This window comes from Varroa destructor, unplaced genomic scaffold, assembly GCF_002443255.2.
Source record: "Varroa destructor unplaced genomic scaffold, Vdes_3.0 BEIS01000001.1, whole genome shotgun sequence".
NCBI classification, from domain to species: domain Eukaryota; kingdom Metazoa; phylum Arthropoda; class Arachnida; order Mesostigmata; family Varroidae; genus Varroa; species Varroa destructor.
Window position 1 is genome coordinate 34,338,746 of NW_019211454.1, and position 23,423 is coordinate 34,362,168.

General features: G+C 47.7%; 1 protein-coding gene across 2 annotated transcripts in view; it reads left to right on the forward strand.

The window, feature by feature from the left end:
* Window positions 1–23,423, forward strand: part of LOC111243050 (uncharacterized) — a 76,070-nt gene that overhangs the window by 28,067 nt on the left and 24,580 nt on the right. The window contains exon 5 of one of the 2 annotated variants that reach the window (XM_022788071.2): window positions 12,741–12,973. In XM_022788071.2, the coding sequence (XP_022643806.2) occupies window positions 12,741–12,973 (233 nt within the window). The remainder of the gene's footprint in view (window positions 1–12,740; window positions 12,974–23,423) is intronic. The other variant, XM_022788072.2, reaches the window with a different exon arrangement.

A 23,423-nucleotide genomic window follows, 5' to 3' on the forward strand; every position in this document is an offset into this window, starting at 1 on the left:
GCTTTCACTAGCCCATAAGCCGCTTCCAGCTTTTCCCGTTCCCGCCGGAACGACTGTGACACCAGCGTATGCGCCACCGGATGCGAAATAGCATAGGAGACGATATGCCTCCAAGCGTTCCTATGCTTGTGAAACTGGTGCACGTCGCCCTGCAACGACGCCGAGTGCCTGCTCCGACACTGCTAAGGACTCGGTGCAGATCTCCGTGACAACAAGCAAAGAGAACCGTCACTAGCGGCTGGAGAGAGTTAGTATAATGCTGGAAGAGATAGAAAGGAGGCCGACGCTTCGCAGAAGAGCAGTGGGTCCGCGCTAGTGGTCGGCAACCGCAATGGCCGAAAAGAAAACGAGTGAGTCGTTGAGACGTGACTAGCAAACAGGCTCATCAACATTTTTTCGGAGAAGTCGCTAGCAACGAGGGACAAGAATGCCCGACGCGTGCTCAACCGCCTCGCCTCTACGCTGCTCCTGTTGTCTTGTTGCCTGACAGAGTCCTGCAGCGCTTAAAGGGGCTCTGGCGTATCCTGTCTCACTTTCAGTTCTCTGTTGCTATCCCACTCTATGTGACGTTTTTGTTTTTATTTAATTTTTCAGTTTGTTCCTGATCGACACTAAAAGGTGCGGTTATTTACAGCATCGTCGACTGACGGTTGTTGGTGGCATAGTTTTATAATAGCTCTTGTTGATTTCGAATCTTTAAGAGAAAATAGGCAAAGTAAGAAGGACTTTTTGGGCACGCACTTGGGTGCGGATTTACTAACTAATCGGTGAAGCAAATTACCGCTTAATCATGGAAGCAAACGAAAATATAGAGACACAGTTCCAAAATGGTGGCTACGTACAGAGCAGTGAAAGAATAGGACATTTGATTTTGACGCTTAGTTTATAAGTAATCAACTAAATCAAAACACAAAATCCAAATTCGTCACAGTCCTGTACCAAAGGGTGCACTGATTCCATTTAAAAACAGCACAAAAAGTGCGCTGTGTACCGTGGCAAATTATTCACAGTACCATAAATGTTGATCGTACCGCTGAATGTTGCTAGTAGTAGTACAAGTCTGGTGATGAGCCGCAAGGGCCTATGCATTCAACATTTTCGTTTCTAGTACCTTTCGGCCGACATATATATATATATATATGTCATGTTTGCAAGTTGAGTACCGAAGTAATCTAATGTAGTTGCGGTTAGCCACGGCCGTGATGATACTGGTTGGTCTGTAACAGCGTTTGCTTTTACAGTTACGCCACTATACGTAAGTGCGGCCGCGTACCGTCTATGGATCTGGACGAACAAGCCCACGATCATAGAGGCACGAGTTCACACAAACTCAGCACACTTGGGCGACAACGAATAGGATAATTTGCAGCATTTATCACATTTAATAGTAATTTGCAACAGCACGCAACCGTCGCGACGAGGAGGGCAAATGTCGACCGCAGATTGTCGAAAAGTAGTCAGTACCTCTATTTAGTCAGCCATCGGGGGGCGAAAAGTAACTTGAAATTGGCGGGTCGCTGGCTTGGGCGTCGGCGAACAATCCGGCGATAACGTTCTATTTTATCGTTGTTCTACTACGCTGATAATAATAGTAATAATTAGAGTTGTTAGTAGTCCATTAGCCTGTAGCATGTGTAACGTAACGCCGGGAAAGGACGGCAAAGACGTACGAATGGCTTCATACATCATACATACATACATACATACATACATGTACGGGTCAAACATTGCCACTGAATTTAACTGACAGTGCTCTGACTTACAAGAGTCTAATTCCATATTATCGTCATTGTTTTCCAGAAGATCTAACAGTTCTTATATTCTATGCTTTTCATTCTTGCTCTACCTTTGTTAATCTCGAGTTTCCAACTTCCTTCCTCTGTGTCGCAGGGTGAAGGTAAGTAGACTTTGCGTTCTACTTGCTAAATTGGGGCCGACTTACTTCAGCCTTATGTTTGTTTGGCCAGTACAAGTAAACGTCTTAAGCTAGATGAGTGTTGGCAAAGTACTAAACCGTTGGGTTTTAGCGGACGTTGTGCACGAACCCTAGACATACTCTTGAGCAGCATCTCATGCCCAAGGCTGTGTTCGTGCAGGAACGCATGAGATCTGGTGCTATACAAATGTCATAGTGTCACAGCACTGACACAAGCGGCGGCCGACCAACGCAGCACTCCACACTCCGCAGATACGCCCAAAGTGAGTGCCAAACTTACCCTAAGTAGCCTTTACTTAATCGGATTTCTTGCCGAATATTGTCCAACTTAGCTGCGAGAGAGATGGACACCCGACCGAATTAACGTGGTCTAGTCTAACCGGCCACTGCCCATCGTCCACTAGTGACTAGCGTTGCTGCAAACGCGACCCGCCATTAACGGCACTTTAGACACTAATGTGGCCGGTTGGACACCTCAAATTAGGCCTAATGTCTCCTGCCAGCACTAGAATCTAGACTTAGCTCGATCTCTGCTGTGTAGCCGGTAGCCAATGCTGCTCTGTGACGGGCAAATCTGAGTGGGGCATTGGGACACAAGGCAACAGCAGTGTGGTAGGGCAGAGACGGGTGTAAAAGAGAGCGTTAGCGGGAAGGGATGTGCGTAAGAAGGCTTTCGGGCTCGTCTGCGGCACTTAGAGGTATAAGCGAAACCGGGCGATTCCCTTCCACCGTCCTAAGGGCATTAGCGTCAACCAAGGAACTGTCAGTTCCGGCCTGAGAATGCTTATTCGTGTAGTATTCGAAGGGTCGAGAAAGAAGCTACCGGAGGAACCAACGAGCCTGAGATGACGTTCCGAGACACGAAGGCTCGACGACCCCCTTGCCGCCCCCCATTCGTTTAGTGGCTCGGCCTACTCGTTGTCGGGCCAAACTGCTATGATGGTTTTCCCAACCGTCCACCGTACGATGCATGCGGTCTTCTTTCGAATTAGCCGCATGTGCATCCATTCGTTGGCGTTTATGATCACATCAGCCTCGATCTACAACGTTCGTTGATGCGAACGAACCTTGACGACTTTGTAAGCCAAAGCGCGTTTCCTTTTCGTACTTGTTTTCAGGATCGGTACATTGCTGTAAAGGCACGCTTGCAAACACCCACACACACAGTTCTGTTTACAAGCCTGCAGCCAACTTCGAGCTGGAACAAGCACAAAAGTACACGCACAACTGTGTGGTACGTGTAAAGCCACTCTTCATGATCATCGCGATCGTTGATTCCTCGCTAAACCGCAGCCCCCTTAGCTCTTAGCCAAATCGTTATTGTTTTTGTTTCGCTTTCGGCGTTCGTCCCGCCGACATTATGCGTCAACTTTACTCCGCTTGTTTCATTTTATTCATTTAAAGATTCGTGCTTTTTATCTCAATTGTCTTAGTGTAGCAAGTTTGGAAAAACTAAGTAAAGCAAACCCATTACGACATTGACACCACCACGGCTAATACTATGAAACAGCAGCGTCGTGCAGAGCGCGAACATAAGTTTGAGCGCCAAAAGAAGACCTATAATAGTATGTGCTCATATGTGTGCAAATTTAGTTCTAACTAGAATCGAAAGGAAATATTTGCGGCTTGGTCCAATTGTCGACTCTGAAAAAAAAAGTAGATCGACCACCACGATTTAACCACAGTTAAAAACCTTTGTTGTCGCAGTTACAGTGGCAACGGGCAAAAGCTAAGCGTAAAAACGCGGCTAATATAAGTTTTTTTTTTAATAAACGAACATCGAACGTTCTATCGCCGATCTTATCGCCTTGATGCCCGCCTCCTTAGCGCCGGTTTTATCATCACTATTTTATCTCCCTTTTTGCCACCTCTCCCTTAGTCCGTTTCGGCAGCTTACTGCTATCCCTGCCCGAAGCCTTTATCATTACTGTCGCTCGAGCGTAGCCGCATTTGTTCGCTCGTTAGCAGGAATCGTACGGGGCGCAAAATTGGCCTTTTTGCAGGTCTCGCATCACGTACTTTAGCCTTCACCTCCCCAGTTCCCTACGACGCATTTTTGTTTATACACATACGCGCACAAATTACATCGCCGCTGCCGTCGCCACTAGCACAGTATCCGTCGCCTTGGCCCCCAATACGATCCGACTACTGCTATGCAGAAATCAAATTTACCCCCCAGTCCGCGTTCCCATTGGGCTTCCTTGACCAAACACACGTCGTCCTCATGGCTGTTAGCTATAAGAGCAGGTTTGCGGCAGCTGCGACGGCGCCGTTAAAGCCGTTGCGCTTGCTGCAATCACCATTGCGCTCCTATCTTTCAAATTCAATTACAGTAAACAGATCGCGCGCTGCAATCACTCGACTCTAACGCCAAGAGTGAGCAACGACGCAGAGCCCCCCGCGCGCGCTCGCGTGCGTGTGCGAAGGTTCGAGCCGACCGCGAACGAGTAGGCGGTAGCGGCTATGTCGTCGTTGACAGGCCGGCTGAGTGGTAGACGACAGTAGGCCATTTTAGACACTAATTCGCATATGTTTTTCCCTGATATCATGTTGCTAACGCTAACTGAACTGTATTAATAAACGCCAAAAGACACTCGTTGACCATGAGCATCGTAGCGTAGCTAGAAACGAGAAGAGTTCGTCTCACTGCTATCGCTGCTTTCTAGGCGTATTTAACTTGAGCACTGTTGCCCGCCAAAGGCGAGGGAGGGCTGCATGCATTGGCTTGGAGTAGTATCCGCACGTAAACTCCATGGCGAACGTTGCCACCTCAGTTGGGATACGCATCGCATTCTACCCAAACGTACGTGAACCGGGTTGTCCCTTACCACTCATGGTGGTGTCGAAAGCGCCGTTCAAAGTCGAATGCGGCCGAGCGTTGCCGTGCCAGCCTCTTCGTAAGCGTTGCATACAACACTTTCAAGTAGCAAATGAAGTACCGACTTTCCTGCTGGCTGTCTTCGCTAGAAAACTTGCTTTCTACCTGGGTGGTTGGTTGTCGCCCGGAAGATTTTGCATCGCTGTCATTGATTGGATCGCCCAACGCCAGTACGCAGCGACATGAAACATCCACGCCGACTGAATAACCTCATTCGCTGGTAGCCGTTGTCCGGCTTTCCTTCCCGTAGCAGTAATAGTTCGTGGATATTTTGCCTTTTTGGATGGCGGTGTATACTGGTTGCCTGCCTGCCTGCACTCTCTTTCCTGTCTGTGTTGCAATAGCAGCAGCAGCAGCGGCGGCGGCGGCGGCGGCGGCGGCAGCCGAGTGCAAAGCTTCTGCACCATCGCTTGTCTTAGTTCTGCTCCTGCGTTCGCTCCCACTGCTGCTGCTGCTGCTGCTGCTGTTCTTCCCGCTCGCTCGAGTCGCTGCCACACCGCTCCTTTGCTCTGCTGTACTAGAGGCTTGGCGGCCTGACGACGTCGCCTTGAAGGCAGCAGCAGCAGCAGCAAGGAGACTCACTTAGCCTTATAACGGCAGGTCAGGCTCCGCCCTTTGCTCCGCCCAGGGGCGATGAGCTTTAGGGCGAGAGGAGAGGATTGGGGGCGACGCTCTGCCGGGAGGGGGCGGGTTGGTGAGAGTTTGCGGGGTCGTGCAGGGGTGTACGAAAGGCAGGCAGCCTGGGCGTAAGGGGGTGGAATGGGATGGAACAAGCGGAGCGAGAGGGAGAGAGAAAGCACGAGAAACAGAACAAAGGAGCGCAGACACGAGCAGTCAGACAGAGCTGGCTGGTGGCCTAAGTCAAGCAACCTAACCGTGTAGTACTAGCCGGCCGAATGGCGCACCAACGACCGGGCTGCTGCTGCTGCTGCTGCTGCTGCTGCCGCCGCCGCCGCCGCCGCCGCCGCTGCCGCTGCCGCTGCCGCTGCCATTGCCGTTGCCACCGCCGCCACCCCCGCCACCGCCGAGAGCGACAAAGACGACGACGACGACGAGGACCATCATGGGTGGTGGTGCCATGGCCGCGCAGCAGCTGAGCGTAAAGGCGAGGCCAAGCGGGGCAGACAGCGGCCGCGGGTGGATGTAATATATCATGGAGAACGGCAGGAGTAGCAGAGTAGAGGCAAGCAAGAGGCACAGGAACAGGACACATAAACCAGGCGAACAGCAGCGGCGGCAGTGGCGGTGGCGACGGCGGTGAGCAGCGAACGAAAGAATGAAGGAGAAGAGAAGGAACGAAAAACGGGGACGTCTTCTACTTCTTCAACGTCCTCCTTCAGCGAGCCAGCCAAGCTGTTTCTGTGCTCTCCTTTTTCTACACCCCTCCGTCTATCCGTAGTAGCGCGCTCCCGAGGAGCTTCCTAAGACCCTACTCACTTTGCGCGCACCTGCTTGATGCCAGTTTTCCATCCCAGTTGTGTTTCCTTCAACTCCTCTTATAGTCTGCCTGAGGGCCCAAAAGGCTAGCCTTCCTGGTTAGTTCGGTGGGTGGCAGGAGCCCGGGAGGGAGCCATCAGGTGCATTTAAGGATAGGGAAACGTACATAGAAACGTGGAACGGCGCACGCGGATAACTCGAAGGCGGTTCAGTGGTATGTAAAAGGACTCAGCGGGTGAAACGCGGATGACCGGGCGGGCAGTCGGATCTATTAACGTATGCAACGAAACGAATGAAAGACTAGACAGGAAAGGTCGGCGAGGCTGCACAGCGGGTCCGCAGGACACAATGCACGTATTGATATGACCGTGTAATGAGGGGGAGCGGGGAAGGTGCGATCCGAAGAATACGGAATATGAATCAGCGACTGCACTACCCAGGTCTTGAGGCATCAAACCGGCAGTTATTATTCGTATTCTAGCCATGTGAGAAAAGGTCGTTCTTCTCACTTAATATCTAACCACGTCCTCCAAAGGCGTAGATAAAGATCGAAGAAACTGTGTAGACGATATAGCTCTACCGTGGTAAATGTGAGTATATCCTACATTTTTGCATACATAGCAGATTATACAGGGAGCATTTTTATATTAAGCGCAGGATGTAATACTCTTAGCACATCAAATAAACTTAACAATGTATTAGATAATATAATGATACAAGTACCGCGAGCTATGTAAGTATCTGTCTTTTCAATCATAATGTGGACCGTGCTTTAAACATGGAATTAAAGAAAAAATTGTGAAGAGGCCACGAAAAGCAAAAACGGTATCTTCGAAATACATAATTTTACCTCTAAAGACATATGAACATATTTTGAAAGGGACACTCAAAGAAGAATTGTCTGAGCATCAGAATAAACATCTTTGGGAACAATGGTGTCGTCTATCTCGAAAGCCCGATGAAGAAAAGTCCCATCCCGTAGTCGCCTGTCCGACCATCGTCCTTTTCCATTAGGCTTCTCTCTAACGGCTTGTCCTCTATAGACCGGCAGCTGCAACAACAACTCAATCTTGCCCTTTTACTCAGGGCCCCTGTGCCCAGTGTTTAAGCCATGACTACCGTTCACTCAAAATGCTTCTACTTGAATTGCAGCAATAGCTGCCATTCGTAGAATAACTGTGGTAACGGGCGGCCGAGTGCCATAATAACAATGATATTATCTGACATGGGCGGGGGCGCATGCGGCCATCCGAGAAGTGGAAATACTCATATGTGCGACAATAGACATATGAGTACAGCCGACGGCCATAATTTTGTGCCACCCGTCGTCATTAGGATCATGCATTTCCCTCAGTGCCACCCTCGACGCTGGTTTGAAAATACCGCGCGCCATGCGTCTTTTTTCCGATTTGCAAACACCCGAACACTTCCTTCGCCTCATCATCGTTCGCTAGTGGTGGCTTCCCTGTTTTACTATACCTCTCAGATCTTCTACCACCAGCGGCATCGTTGCAGTCTCTGTCTTAGAGGACAAAATCGCAGATCCTATGCGAGTGAAAGCCAGCGATTCAGTCGCTCAGTCCTATCCCGAACGTACTGGCGCTTCGGCGACCCTGTTCGGTTTAACTGAGCCTTCAGTGGCGACCTTAACTTTGGTCTCGCCAGTAGAAACGGTGCTTCCACCTCTCGTCTCTGTGAACATTGTTTCGAGTCGTTACGGCTGGCTGACATGGCGCGGCAATACGATGCTCGGAACAGCCAACAAAGGAGATAGTCATTCAGACCAGGATATCATCCCGCCATCTTAGCTACATGCTTAGTGACGGTATACACATGTACAGAAATAACAGCGGGTTAGGTGATTAAAGGGAGGATCGGAATGCACACCAGCCCAAAACTGATGTCGAGCTGACCGCATAATATGGAGAAACAGAGAGCGAAAAATAGAAAAAGCCCGCAAAAGCACTGCAGATTCAGCGCATGAAAGCGTGAGGGGCAGATCTCAATCAAGGAGTACTGCCTCTGCCAGCCGTACCAGTTGTACTTGTCGCTGCTAGCGGTACGCAAACTACAGAGGGAGTCATCTGAACACAACGGAAGAACCAGTGCGTGACGAACGAACCCGCTTGTGCCAGGCAGCAAAATGGCAAGAAGTCTTTTTTTTTTCTCGTTTTGCCAGTGACAACAGATTCTTCCTTCTTCGAAGGGATCGAGGCGGTTATTGCGCTAGCTACCGTGCTAACGTTGCATTTGCTTAGGATAATCATCATCATTATCATCGGCAGCAGTAGAAGCACCGCCACCAGAACTGCCTCCTCCGTCACTAACATAAAGAAGGGGCGCAAGGATTCAGGAGGGACGGAGCTGGTGAACTAGGAAAGGTCTTTGTTGTCGTCATCGCTACCGTTGTCCTTTTTACTTGCTTCTCTTGCTTGACAAGCGTTACCAGCCACCTCCTCGGCTTACCCTCTTGTCGCTCTTCTTGAGAGAAGTTGCACAATACCAGGATAGGAGCATAATCAGCACCATCATTATCGTAATGCTACACAGACTGATACATAACGATAAGGCCATGCAAATATGAGAGTGAACCGACAGGGTAAAGGGGTTAACGGAGCTGACGATGTTGCAAAATCATTATGATGATGACGACGACGCTGGTGACGCTGGCGGGTATTACGATGATAGTAACCGTGATACAACGACAATATTAGCTGGACCTGCCCGTAAAGTACAACACTATAGGCGGGCTTATCTAAAAACGGGACTCATTAGAGCCTCGGCATGCGTATGTACATAGATATATTTGATTCCATTTGAGCGCTTAGTTTCGATAGATGACTTCGATAGAAAGACAAAACATTCCGTGTTTAATAGACATTATTATAAGCACTTCTCGTCGTTTCTGTTTGGGTGCTATCTATATCCGAAGCTGTCCATCACATATTTAGGAAGAATTTAGACATAAGAAGATTTTTTCGTGAAACTATTGTCATTGGTTATCTGACCTTTATTGGTCTTGGCTGTTGTTTCTTTACGCCACTGCAGCCCTTCGCGGTCTGTCTCGCCTGTCTTTCGGGAAGGGGCGCGTTCCAAGCCCATATGATACCATTTCTCCAGCTGAAAGCTCTTTATCCTCTTCGAGTTTTCGCTCATGCGAGTGCTCTATGCTATTCCTTTGCGATAGCTTCATTGATTGAGTTCGCTTTCTGGCAGGCTTTCGAGCACAGTTAGGTAACTGCACTAGCGCCAAATTGTCATTGTCCTTATTTCCTTCTGCTTTTGCATCTTCTGGTAGCGACATTGGAATCGCTGGCACCGGCATTTCTACCGCTGCTCATGTTAGTCTGTCTTTTTCTTTTTTGACACCCGAGACCTGCGGAGGCAAGGCTAACAGCTTCTGTGGTCACACCGGTAAAAGTGCGCATGCCAAAGAGCTGTTCTCCTGAGCAGCTCCAAAAACACGCGCTTTTTTGGCCCTTTTTTTACGTTCGGCCCTCGAGTGCCACCTTTTAGCCACCGTTCGATCATCGATGGTGCGGCCTTGCGGCGTCATAGTAACGTCGTTCTACGTCAGGGCAGTATTCTGTTACAGCGTGGTTACTCGTCCTTTCGACTGGCTGTTAGCGACTTGGCCCCTTCAGGGGTCGCTACCGGCTTCTGCACCCGCCGTCGCCATCATTTCTATGGTCCTTTCTCCATTCCGCTGTTCAACACCGATCTTATGGCCACTGTTAACTAACTCAGCTCCACTAAATGTGACTAGCTGTTACCGCTGCAGCCGCCATTGTCCTAGCGACAGACAACCAGACTGTCTGACCTGGTCCTACCCTAGCCTTGGAGTACTACTCCAGTACGTTGCTTCACTTCTGACTCGCTGCTGCTGCTGCTGTTGCTGCTGCCGTTTGTTCGTTAGTTGGCTGCTGTGCGTTAGTCGGTCGATATTGCACCGGCGTCAGTGGTAACAGCAAACCCCGCTACAGCTACGGCTGCCAACACTGTATTGCTATAGCTTCGCAGTGACCCCCGCCATTGCAGCAAAGGGACAGCGAGCGGCAGCGGTAGAGACAGCAATAGACGCTGGCCAGCCACCGATGGGCTATGGCTTTTGCTCCTACTGAAAGCCATTCGCTTTCTACACTGCTATCGCTACTGTTCCTGCAGCTCTCTCGCTGCCTGCTTTCCTACCTGGCTAGAGCTGACTGCTCCTGGTCGACGCGGACGCCGCCGACACATACAAACCACATACGACATACACGGACGGACATACAGACCGACCGACCGACCGACCGACAGGCAAACGCAATACAGAGCCTGCTGTTCCTGTCCTCTACCGCTGCTGCTTCCGCCGCCGCCACCGTCACTGCTGCTACTACTACTACTACTACTGCTGCTGCTGCCGCCGGTGGCGCTCTAATCAAATTACAGCCCACCCACCCTGCTGCTGCTCCTGCCTCCCAGACTCCTTCATCCTATTCCCCCCACTCCTTCCCCTTCTCCTGTTTGAGATAGCGACTGTAGCAGTAGCAACGGCAGCGTTGGCAAAGACGCCAGGAGAGCTTGGGCGACCCGGGGGTTTGAGCGAAGGTGGTTATAGAAGGGGAAGGAATGAAGCTTGGGAGTAACGTGGATGGGTCCCCTTTCCTGCCGCCACAGCCTTACACCCAAATACTTACCCCCCTTTGGCCGACTGCAGCTGCTATTGCCTCTCCGTTCCGCGGCTGCCTTCTGCCTTGAGTTTCTCCCGTACCGGCTTCTTCGTTGCTCCTCCGTTCGCATGCTAGCATCGGCTTCGTCTGCTGCTGCTGGTGCTGCCGCCGCCGCCGCCATCCTGTGCCAGCCTGCCTGCCTGCCTGCCTGCCTGCCTGGCTGTGCCGTCTTACTTCGTCTCTGCCTGACCCAATAACTCTCTCCGGTCAACTCCAGTCTCCGCTCCACAGCCTGTGCTGCAGTTCGCCAGCAGCTGTCCTAGTAGCGGTAGAAGCAGCAGCTGCAGGAGCAAGGGTGCTGCTGTTGTTAGGGTTGCAGTGGAGGCACCGTTCGTACTAGGGGCTAGTGATGGTTGGTGTTAGCGATGCTGTTTTCGCACAGGCTGAAGCCAAGACTGCCGCGGCAGAAGCAAACAGTCAGTGGTTCGCTGCCAGACAGGCAGGAGTCGTGTTCTCCTGCCTGTTTCCTCCTGCTGCCGCTACCGTGGCTATATCGCCTCGGTTTCAGAAAGAAATAGCAAAAGAGGAACAGGGAGAAAGCGAGTTTGAGCCATATCCGAGAGAGTTCACCCTTCGTTCTCCTTTCACTGCTGAGTGTACTGCAGTCCCTCCCTCTTCGCAGCTGTTCTGCTTCGTTCCATTCTCCTGGCATTTCCTGACTGCTCCTGGCGTCCGACTGCTGCTTCTGATTCTACCAGCAGCAGCATCGTGCTAGCCCTGTCGGTCTTTCAGTCAGCGATAGGACGGTTGGATCTCTGCCCGTCAAGACTTGGGGTTCTAAATCGCTGGGCCACCGCTACGGTTATGGTACCACAGCTAACAACAGCACCACAGTGGACAGGGGCAAACAGGCAGCGCCGAGCGGACAACACTGCGTAACCGCAGCAGCAGCAGCAGCAGCAGCACACTGGCTTCAACAGATGCCAGCTAGCTGACTATGGGCAAAGGTTCCTTGGCGTGTGGCCCTTGCCCCAGAGGCGGGGGTTCGTCTTGGCACCATCTAGCAGCTAGCAGTTTGGGCAAGCCGACAAACAGCGTACCACTGTTTCTTCTGCAGCTACCATTCTTTAAAGGCCGAACGTCAAGTAAGCATGAGTTCTTTTATTACCGGTGTTGCCTCCGCTGTCGTGCCTCGTGCATCGCGCACCGCGTCCTTGCAATTACTCGCCATACAGAGGATGCATGTATTATCGAAGAGCGCAATCGTAGCTTTGTAGATCGTGATAATTCACGATCTGCCTATGCCGATCTCCCATAAACCCACCTGTCATTAGAACAATTTTAGGCTTAATAGTTCGTCGCCAAAAGAGTGGGCTTTGTAGCGCGCAAAACAACAAGGGCCGCAGAACCTTCTTAGCTTTCTATCAGCGTATTTAATGCGTTCATATGATTTTGGCACTCATTTTGGCTCAACCATCATCTATTAAAATTAAGACATGGGCCAAAGTATAAAGATCATCGTGTGCTGGCTGATATGTGTCGCGTCAGTGGTTAGATGTAAAAATATACATTTAGAAATTTGTATATGTCATCTATAAATGCCATATACAAAGTCCTCATGTCGAGTGGATGGATTCATCGACATAATGTTTACGTACAAATATCTATAATTCACATATTACCAAGCTGCTGATTTACTATTCCAAGGGAACATATCTTTATGTGCAGTAGTATCGGATACATAACACGGTCTCGTATACCGTACGATGACAACCATTCACTGATAGGTACAATTGGCGAGAATTCGATTTGTTCCCTAAGCGTGCTTTTTTCGTTTCAGCAGCCGCTGCAGCGACGGCCGCGCTCCCGTACAAAGTCTACTCTTCGCCAACGGTCCATACGCACGGCGACGGAGTGTTAAGCGAGAAACGTAAACAGCGCCGTATTCGAACGACCTTTACGTCGGCGCAGCTTCGTGAGCTTGAGAGAGCTTTTCAAGAAACTCACTACCCGGATATCTACACGCGGGAGGAGATCGCTATGAAGACTGACCTTACTGAAGCTCGTGTACAGGTTAGGTCGATCGACTACAACAGACATGCAGAAACACACATATCGAGAAACGCCTATCATTCACGAGCTGGTAGATCTAGTAGAAGACAAGTTTTCAACTACTATTGTTGTAAGACACAGCGGCCGATAACTTTGAAAAAGCAATGGCTTCTCTCAATCAATTAAAATCTTAGTAATTTTCAACATGAGTAAAATAGTTCCTAACAAGAATGATCTTTTGCACCTTGCTTCACTGTGTTTGACTAAATAGATGTTTAGAGTCCGATGGCAGAGTCTGAAGTATGTGGTTAGCGCTTTTATCAGCCTATCTTTAATGGCCTAAGCTGGGCAAACAGGCGGATATAATCTGTCTATTGTGCTCTTGTATCGACTCAGTGGTGACGCGTGAGCCATGAAGCTCCTGATGGCCACAGCAGCAGCAGTGGCTGTCTCTCTTAATGAGTACTACTGTGACAACGAGTACTCAATGGCAAGCGCTCCTGGGCGGAGCGAGTCCTGGGCAAACCGCAGAATCGCTCCGCATCAAACTACAGTTCAACTCCGAGGACTCAGCAGCGTACGGATACTCCCTGCGAGCACTCATGTTGTTCATTTGTTGGGTCGCTCGCGGAGTGCAGACATCGCGTTATGCACTGGGCAATACGGAGGGAGCGTTCCGCACTAACTGAACGACCGACACGTATTACTTGTTCGCCGCTCAGTTGGACTGATGCTACTTTTAAATACTCGGCAGTGGCAATGTTAAATGAGCCGGAGCAGTTGATCATTGCCACGGGCGAACACGAGAGTTGACTGGGTCTTGGATCCAGTCAAGTGCGTTTAATTCAGTGCTAGGACAAGAGGCGATAGCCGACGCGTTCGAAAAGCGCACCGAGTTGCATCGCAACGTGAGATCGTGTGCGGTAGCACAATGCTCGAACCAATGGACCAGAGATATCGAGCTCGAAGGATGAGCACATGGTAGTAGACACACAGACAAGGATCAGACGATGACGGACAGACCTCCCCCCGCACACCCCACACAGATCCTCTCACATTTTACTACGCGCACCAACCGGGGTACCCCGAAGCTCAGCAAAGTTCGAAGACACAACAGATCATCAATGAAGAGGGAACAAAAACTACACGAAGCTGACTCCATTGTGCCTCATTCAAATCTGTTTTTTTCACCACCTGGCTTATCTAAGAACCAGCGTCATCGAAAACGACCATTCAAGGGTAAACGCTCTTCTAGCAGGTGCGATTACACAATGTGAGTTACGAGAAACAGAAAAAGAGTGAGAAAACCATGTGAGGACAAGGCACATTATGAACATCGTTTACATCAGAAATCGTATTCTAATCTAGTCAGGACAAACGAAAGCGTACCTTAAGTGACCTCAGAAGAATCGACGATGTTTATCTCTAGTCTAGTGTTAGTCTTCACAGGTACGCTACTGTACTGTGAAGCTGTTACCTACCTGTCCGTAATTCGAGGCTAGATGCAGATAGCATGAAGTTTTTCATTGAAGTGGTTACTGGCAGCACTGCCAGATAATAATTGGATTCAGCTACCGCTGACGAGCAGAACGAGCGATAGGACGACTTTTCGCGGATGGATCGCGCTCAGATTGATGACTTAGCGATCTAAGGAGTATCGCCGCTGCTAGAGGGCAGCTAGCAACCCAACGTTCGCCCAGTATAGTTTACTCTTCAAGTACGTCGGTTAATTGGCTTTGATCGAACACCATGAACTATACGGAACGCGACTATTCAATAGTCGTTGTCTCGCCGTTACAACAACAAAGCAACGTATGTAATCAGGTCATCCTTCATGGGCAGAGAGAAGGCAGGAAAAAAAGAAAAAAATGCTTTCGAGGTTAATTGCTGATTGAAAACGCGTCAGCTGGCATTATCATACTTTTGAACTTGGGCTTCTACTAGATCCGACGTTGGATTTGTTGCGTAACGATAAGCGATAGCCTCCTGGGTGAAAGATCGCGATTCGTTTAAGCTGTCATTAGTTCGATATACAGTTGTCTGATGATTGTTTACATGGTGGCTGCAGCTAGAAAATAATATGTAATAATACGATAATAATATAATATAATATACTTCAGTCATCAACCGCTTTACCCTCGTGAAGAACTTCATCGGCTCATTCATCCGTCCTGCAAGGTCGAATACGGCGAGAAATCTATACTGCTTTAATCTAGTGCTTAGTTCCATAGTGGCCTCATCATACAAACTTGCAAATCAAACATTCCGCCAAAAACAGAGATTCGATTTCAAGACTTAACCATCTGTAGGCTTCTATTAAATCTCGCATGTTGTTCCCAGTGTTGAACGTTCACATGGGGCCATACCGAAGCTGTGACAACTAACTACACTTAGAGTGAATGAGTTTTATCCGCTTAGAGCCACTAGCGGTGCGACGGCTTGAAGTTTACACAATCAAGTGTCTTCTGGGAGATGGCGGACATGCGGAGAACCATGAGCAGCACTTGAGATATTAGTTAACGAGGACGGACGCGTGCGGATCGGAAGCTGTATATTGCTCGGGGCCTGATCAAGAAAGAAACCATCTGGGCAGCACGCGCCACCGAAAATTAGATATAAGCAAAATGTCGTGGCCAGCGATTCTGCCCCCGCCCCATTCAAATGACGACCTTAACAACGTATAAGCAGTTGTTAGACACTGCTATTATAATTGGCAGAAAAACCAAAATGTTGCTCACCGAAAAACTCTAGTGCTCTTCATTAATAACGAAATACACAAATACTATTAAGCGATGCAAAAATTACCTGTTTCTTGTTCGGGAAGTTTCACACCGACGGGAATATGGTATTATACGATCATAGATAGCAGAAGATCAGCGATCAAAAGAGCTTGCAAGTGTTAGAAGTTACAAGCCTGCATTTTGCCTCTTTTTTCTCTTTTCTTTGTGAATATTTGTGTCTCTGTCGTTATATGTGACCAACTGTCATACACTAACGTTTTTCGGTGAATTAAGGACTATTAAGCGACTTCTACAGAGATCAAAACGGACCTATGATCTATGGCGGATACATTAGAATTTCTTATCCAAATCCTATTCATTTTTGCCGAGTAGCTAAAAATGTACGCGGTCTGGCATTGTCAAGATGGGAGGCAACGCCTCATCTGTTCACAGTTATTACTGGTCGATCTCTCCAAATGGCCTATTGTGATCTTGTTAGTGGATGACAGCAGAAGTTCGAATCAATTGTTTTTTAGGTAGAACGCACAATTTCTTTAAATCACGACCTCTTAAGCGTCTATCCGGGTTTTGCCACAGGTTGTGGGTCAATTTTTTTCCTTCGCAGATTATTTCCGTACATGGTTAATTTTTTTTATCATCCGTGATTGAGCTTTGGAAGACGCTCGATCTCGTTGCGTTTCGCAGATGGAATTAAGATCCAGTTGCTCCTTTTGCGTCAATTCAAGCATCAAGCATCTTTCTATTGCTAGCCTATTTGAAATGATTTAGAATGTTAGTTTCTTGCTAATATCCTAGCTACGTGTCGGTCAGCTTTCCGACCGACTTTTCCGTACGTAGGTCAACTCCTATGAGAATCATCTTTTACAGTGAAACTATTAGAGCGAAAGCGACAAAACCACATTTGGGCCTTTTCCTTCAGTAACGTATCTTGGCCATAAAGAGGATAATTTTTATAGATCTAGGCATCTTAAATTTGGCCAAAAGCATTTCCGCACATCTACTACCATCAATTTCAGCTTTCAAAGTACATCAACGCCAACCACATGCGAACTCATGTTATTCCAGATGAGATATGTGCCTTTAAGTAGTCAACACTTTTTTCGACAACTTCATACATATAGCGTACCTTATATAAATACGGTGCCAGACTCTGGGATAAATATGCATGGTATTGTGTACCACTTTTAACATTAAAAGAAAATCCGTTCGTTCTAGAGGAAAATGACCAATTTGCCGTGGTGAAAACTGTTATTAATACTTTTCGCTTGATACGTACCTCTAACAAGATCAAAAACGTTCCCTTTGACAAAAATACGTCGTTACCAGTTTTGTTGCAATTTCTGAAATGTTACCGGGTTTTCGATTGAAAGCACTTGAAAGAATATCAAGATAGCTTGACAACCGTTTTCTTCACACCTGAATTTTTCATTTGATAATGATAATGAACCTTTTTGGGGAGAAATGTCTATTAAGTCGCCTAGATAAGTTTTTAAATTTTTCTTGGGTTTTATAGGCTTTTTCAGCTCTTGCCTTTCTGGTTCTTTTGACTTTCTATCACTCCAAAATATATTTGTACTGAAATTCTCGAAGGTAGCTTATTTGAGCGACATTTTACTACTTAGTGTTTCCCTATATCTCTGGCCGCACGGTTACTACCAGAAATTATTTGCGGAGTGAGGAAGAAACATTCTGAGTATGGCTAGTGGGTGGTTTAGGTCCCGAATTGAAGTTGTGATCGCGGAAAACGCTTGTTACATTAAATAGGCATAATCTTCCAAATGGACAATTCCACAAAAGGTAGGATTTTCTATAAAATATATAATTTTTTAAAATCTAGAAAAGGTCTTAGAAACGGAGCGTCGGAAGGGGTCTCAGTTTAGACGCCGCATTCTGTATATTTGCTACAAACATTGAGTTGCTTATCACCCTGCTTCTTGTGTATTCCCATTAAAGTGGGGAGCGTTTTCTCCCACGGATATATGTCCTTCGCTAGCGTGGGTGGTTGTGTGCTGACCAAATGTTTATCTTCTCGTTGACTTGATGGCTGAGTTTTGCTTTAGCTTAACTTTCCAATAGAAAAACTTAGATAGGTGAAAATTGCACAATCATTGATCGGTTGCAGTAGTGGTGCCTTAAACCCAGCGGTGTATCAAACAATAATCCCCTATATAAATAGTTTTGTAAATGTATCTACGCCCCATCTCACAGTTTATATAGGGCTGGTCGTTAGATTCGTTTAACTTTCCCATAATAACTTTCTTATGCCGGCTAGAGAAATTAGAGGTCTCTCAGGCGGTTTGGGAGAAAATATGCCTCTTGAATAGAAACTGTCGCTTTCGTAGCCACCACTTCGAATGGCAAGCGTTCTGCTAGAGTACCAGCAAAACCCAGAAAAAACCCGCTATCATATTGGATGGATACAAACAGACCATACGTAGTTGCTCGGGCAGATGAACTAATGCCTGGTTAATCATTACCTCGTTGGTGTTGACCGCTTGGAGACTGAAGGGAAAGAGCGAAGACAGGACCTGGTTCTCCTCAGTCGTCTCTTAACGGTACGATCTCGACCACATGTGTATGGCGGATGTCCACAGTACCTTAAACAGGGCAAAGGCGCAACTATTTATCACCAAGACAAAAAAAGAACCATTTCTAACGACTGCCGTCCTCGCCTTTCAACGACGTCAGATTGTCTCTCTGCTTAAACGGAGCTCGACCGAAACTATTATGACCGACGAATACTTTAATATACATGGGTGGGTACAATGAAATATGAAGAACAATTCTGCCTATAAACTATGCGCCTCTGATTTGCAGAAGGTGTGTCGACTTAAACATCAATAGATGTAAACACTGTTTCGATGAGAACTTATATAAAACGTATCCTAAGTTTGAGAACTAGCTCCTTGTCGTGTCGATCGATGAATGAATAAATAGCAGACTTAATACCTAGCCCATTTGTTTGACCTGCTTCTCTCCGCTTGAACAGTAGATTAAGTCGTCGCACAACAGCTACTCTTTCAACTCTCTGTTACGTGGGGTGGGTAAATGGTTTCTATTCACTACTAGCACCTGATACTTTCGGAGCTACTCCGAATTTCCATATTTGCACCCGGACAGCCGCACTGCAATTGTCACCACGTTGACTAATCCGGCGTGGTAGCAACACGCCGCTGTTGTTCGTAGTTCTAAGCGCTGCTTGCATCAACGCGACAGGTCTTTCTATCGTTTTTTTCCCCGAGCCGGTCGATTTAGCTGTTTCAGCTATGCCGAACTGATTTCAATGATGAACTCTGCGCTCCTGCAATTCGCCGCCCAGCGCTTACTGCTCACACTGTGAATCTCTTGTAATCGAGTAGTATTCGACTTCAACTGAACCGGCTATTTAGATCCGCACAGGCACATATATGGACGCGGCAGCTGGTTACCATGGGGATAGGCAACGGGGCTAGGTCCCAATTCCAATGGAGTGCTTCTCGTATGTGTTATAAATATATGTTGAGTATATGGCCGTTTGTCTTCACTTTTATGTTGTCCTGTGTAAGTCTGTCGGCGTGACAGGTTAGCGCAGCTGCGGCCGCCAACGAAATAGCCTTCACGGGAATAGCTTGCAACCATTGATATCTACTTCTGCGCCGGCATACCGCACACTTCACTTATTTCGTTCCTCTTTTGCCATACATACGGTGTATTGGCACCTGTTGTTATGAAACAAATCTTCTTCAGCTATAGAAAGATTGTGGAAGGCGTAAGCACGGGCGAGTGAGATCCAGAGAATTAGAAAGAGCATATAATTGGGCAGAACGCGTGCGTACCTGCTCATGTATGAAGGTAGCCTAGGCCGGCTGGTCTTCATACGAATCTACCGGGGGTGCTGTCGCTCGCGACGATCTGCTCCCTGGACCTAATCAGATTAAGGGATTACTCATGGATTGTAGGACAAGACCCCCCACCACACATCACCATACTCACCACAAATACTGACACTGGCTAAGATAGCAGACGTGCCACCTTGAGCTTGTACGACGCAATTCCCCTATTTAATAGCAACACGCATATGTACTCTACCCTCCGGATTTCCTATCAGCACCCCCCTCCCGCCTTTCCGCTCTTTCTTTCCCTAGGAAGCCGAAAGCAGAGGATCGCATCGTTTTAGCATTCTTTCCTTATCTTAGTAAATTGAACATTTCAAGCTTTACGTCCGGAGCTATCTTTAGGCATTATATCATATGGCTAGCCGGACATCCAGCAGGACAAGTATTATGTCCATCCGCTCGTGTTATTCGCGCACGTGCCTTCACAGGTCACCTCACGTGTGTTTCTTATGCTCATAGACAGGCACCTGTACAGCAACCACAGACAGCTCAGTTGGTGGGATGTACTTGCGACGACACAGAGGATGGCAGACAGCCTCGCCCATCTCCGTATGTGGGCAAGTAGCAGCTCCTCTTACGCTTCAGTCCAACGTGCGTGAGCTAACGGTTCAGGTCGATATGACTGTATGTGTACATGTATACAGGTTGAACTCGTCATACCTAAGCGGTGCTGCCATGCCAAGAGTGACCTAGCGATAGAACACGGGTGGTTGTCGACTCTTCCGCCTCCGGCTTGCTACAGTGGCAGTTGCCCCTCTTCGGGTGTAGGAGAAAATTCAATTTGAATCAATACTCCGTCAGGGACAACATAAGCCACAGCAATTCTTGTGTAGGTGGGAGTCCTACATGCAGGAATCGGACAAGGCAAAATACGAGGTCGAAACTGAAATCCTGGGAACGGTGAACACAGCTCGAGACTAACGACCGTTTTAAGTGTAGACGACGATAACGATTCAAACGCAGTACATTCAAGTTGCACCTTAACTTAAAGATTCCCAGTCCGATGGTTTTATAGCGCCAGCGAACAGTAATATTATATAGCGGATAAGTTCATGCCAATTTTGATCGTCGCGCTGTTTCCTGTCCGTGGAACGAGTGCAGATGTTGAACGATTTATTGATTATTAACGCACTTTGCCAGTCCAAGCCTGTTTCGATAAATAGTTGGATAAAACAGGACTTTGAAGAATGCTCAGAAAGATTAGAAACGGTGGGTGTATCAGACTGTTGTTGGGATCTTGGAGTCGTACCATCCAAGCGTAAACCAAGCGAAGTTCTACGAAAACTTACGTACGCTAGAACAGTGGTAATCATGACAATGAGAGCAAAATATGATCCCGAACCCTAAAATAGCTACGGAAAATATAGAGCGCATTTCTGGCGTACGCTATCATGCATGATTTTCCAACTAGGCTCAATGCTTATTTATCTCCTAGTAGATTATTAGAATAAGCGTTTTTCAGCTGTAGCGGCGGGTGGCCATGTTTTCCGTCTTAATCGTATTCCTTGTTCGCGTTCTCTCTCGCCGTCCTTCTCGTTTTGATCGTCACAAGTCATCTGTTTTAGTTCAGGCTCGTTTTCATTTCGCTGCAAACGGTCGCTGAACGGCTTTGTCTACTTATATTACTTTCCTATTAGTTTCATCCGCGCCTATGGAAGATTTAACTAACTTTTTGTCCATTTCTCCCCGCCGACCGCAGTATCCATTCTGTGGTCCCCAGATTTTGTCATTTCTGTCATCATCTCATCATTGTCATCGGTTCACAGGGTTCAATACAGACCTTCTAAGGCCCTACGGCGATTCGCACTCGCTTGCTCTCGTTTTCTCTCCACTAAGTGTCCCGTGGCTGCTGGTCCGCTATGACGATACAATATGGCCACCCACCGTCTTCTCCTCCGCGTTATCTGTCTGTATCCATTCATAGGCGATCGTTATTACTGTTGTCGTTGTCAGCGGCAACGACAGTTTTTGTTGCTCAGACGATGTCGGATGCGGAGAAATCACGAAAATAGCTAAATCTTTTGTTCTGGCAGACGCAGGAGGGAAAGCTCTGCAAGACAGCCAAATAGACTGAAAGCTACCAGGCAGCACTCAGTATTTCTGAACACATACTGCTAGTAGTGATGGTAGTAGCTGCATTTGCCGCCGTCGGCATCGGCTACTGCAGGCCTGCCTGCAGACCTGGATCTTCTGTTCTCTTTTGTGTGTGCGCGTGTGTGTCTGTTTTTATACCAATATATGTCGAGTGTGTATTGTTGTCACTGTATTCATACACTTCAAGCTTTCGACTTGTCGTTTACTCCTCTTTACGAAAATGGCTAGCGAACGAAAAGGAAAAAGTTCCACTTTTAAGTCTCGCTGCCAATGCAATTGGACCAGAACCGTACGGGTGTATATGACTGTATACTACAGCAGCAGCGTTGGTGAAGCGGGTACATTGCACAGTCCGCTCGCTTTGGAACCGCATAGGTCGCCGGGATTTGCGACTTTTCGCGAGGTCTCTTTCGATCGCTGTGTTTCGTGCCAGTCCTCCGTGTATCTATGGGGCCTTCAGTCTGCTGGACCTATGCACAGCTCTACTGCATCTGTTTTTTCGCTTAAGCAAAAGCTTCTACCACAAGCACCGCTGTCAATAGTAGATTGAGACGCTTGGATATTCCCCTTCATTGTCGCCCGCTCCTTAAAACGGCCAACATGGACACACTTCGCAAAAGTCAGCTCCTGCTAGAGTATGGTCAATTATGCGTGACGTATGTGTTCAGTATGCTAGCAATAAACCGCTCAGTCCGCTCTTATCCATTGTCTATTGGGTAAATATCTATTTAAATGCATGTTGTATACAACCATATACAGCACAGCCTGTAGGATAGGTGTAGCTCGGTATCGATACGTTGTCAACGCATGAATGCTAAAAATGCATCTCTAGATGATGTCTGCAATGGAGATCATCCTTAGCATATTGGGGCAGCAGCAGTGTCGAATGCTCTTATATGTAGGCAGAGGTTGTGTCTTGAAGCGAAGGGGTTAAAGACGACTAAGGATCTAGCGCTAGGAAAAGCCTACGTTTGAATTTGGAAGATTTCCTCGGGCCGAGGAGTCGATCGATAATTTTAGGCGCACTATCCGAAGGCTTTCCACACCGATTGCTCTTCCGCCCTCTTATAGAATGGCAACATTTAAAAAAAACCGTTTAAATTGTTGATTTCTTTCACGGTACGGGTAGGTAGTACGCTGTCCCTAACCGATGTGTTCCCTGAAAGAAATTCTAGTCTTGGTGATACTATTATTATATACAGAAACACTGCAATTTCAAACAGCCGGCCTGCAAAGCTACAAAAGTTTATGCGCAATTAACAAAGACTGGTACTTGCCAGTCGCGGAAGTGTCACTGCCGATAGACGTGACATTTGTAAGGTCTTACACACGGGGAGTATTTCCAGTAGTCTTTCATCCTGAGTAAACACAGGGCAATCGTGACACATTCGTATTAACTGCGTGAGCTCGTTCGCTGTCCTGGCAGAAGCCCTTATCGCTGTCTAGCCTCATGATGACCTCGGTACGGCTGCACCAGCACCGCTTGACTACCGGAGTCCTTCTTTCATCCCTTCATATCAAACGCTATAGACATTTGCCCAACGACATAGGTAGTTCTCGTCTAGTCTAGCAAGCCGACATTGTTTAGGATGGCCATTTCGTTAAGTGCCTGTCTGAAATGCTGAGTTGCAAGCAAGTTGTCGTCCCTATCCACCGATCACCCATCCAAGCTACGTGTGCGCTCTCTCTGTTTCCCGCTCTCTCTTTGTATATATATATATATATATATATATATATATATATATATATATCTATCTACTT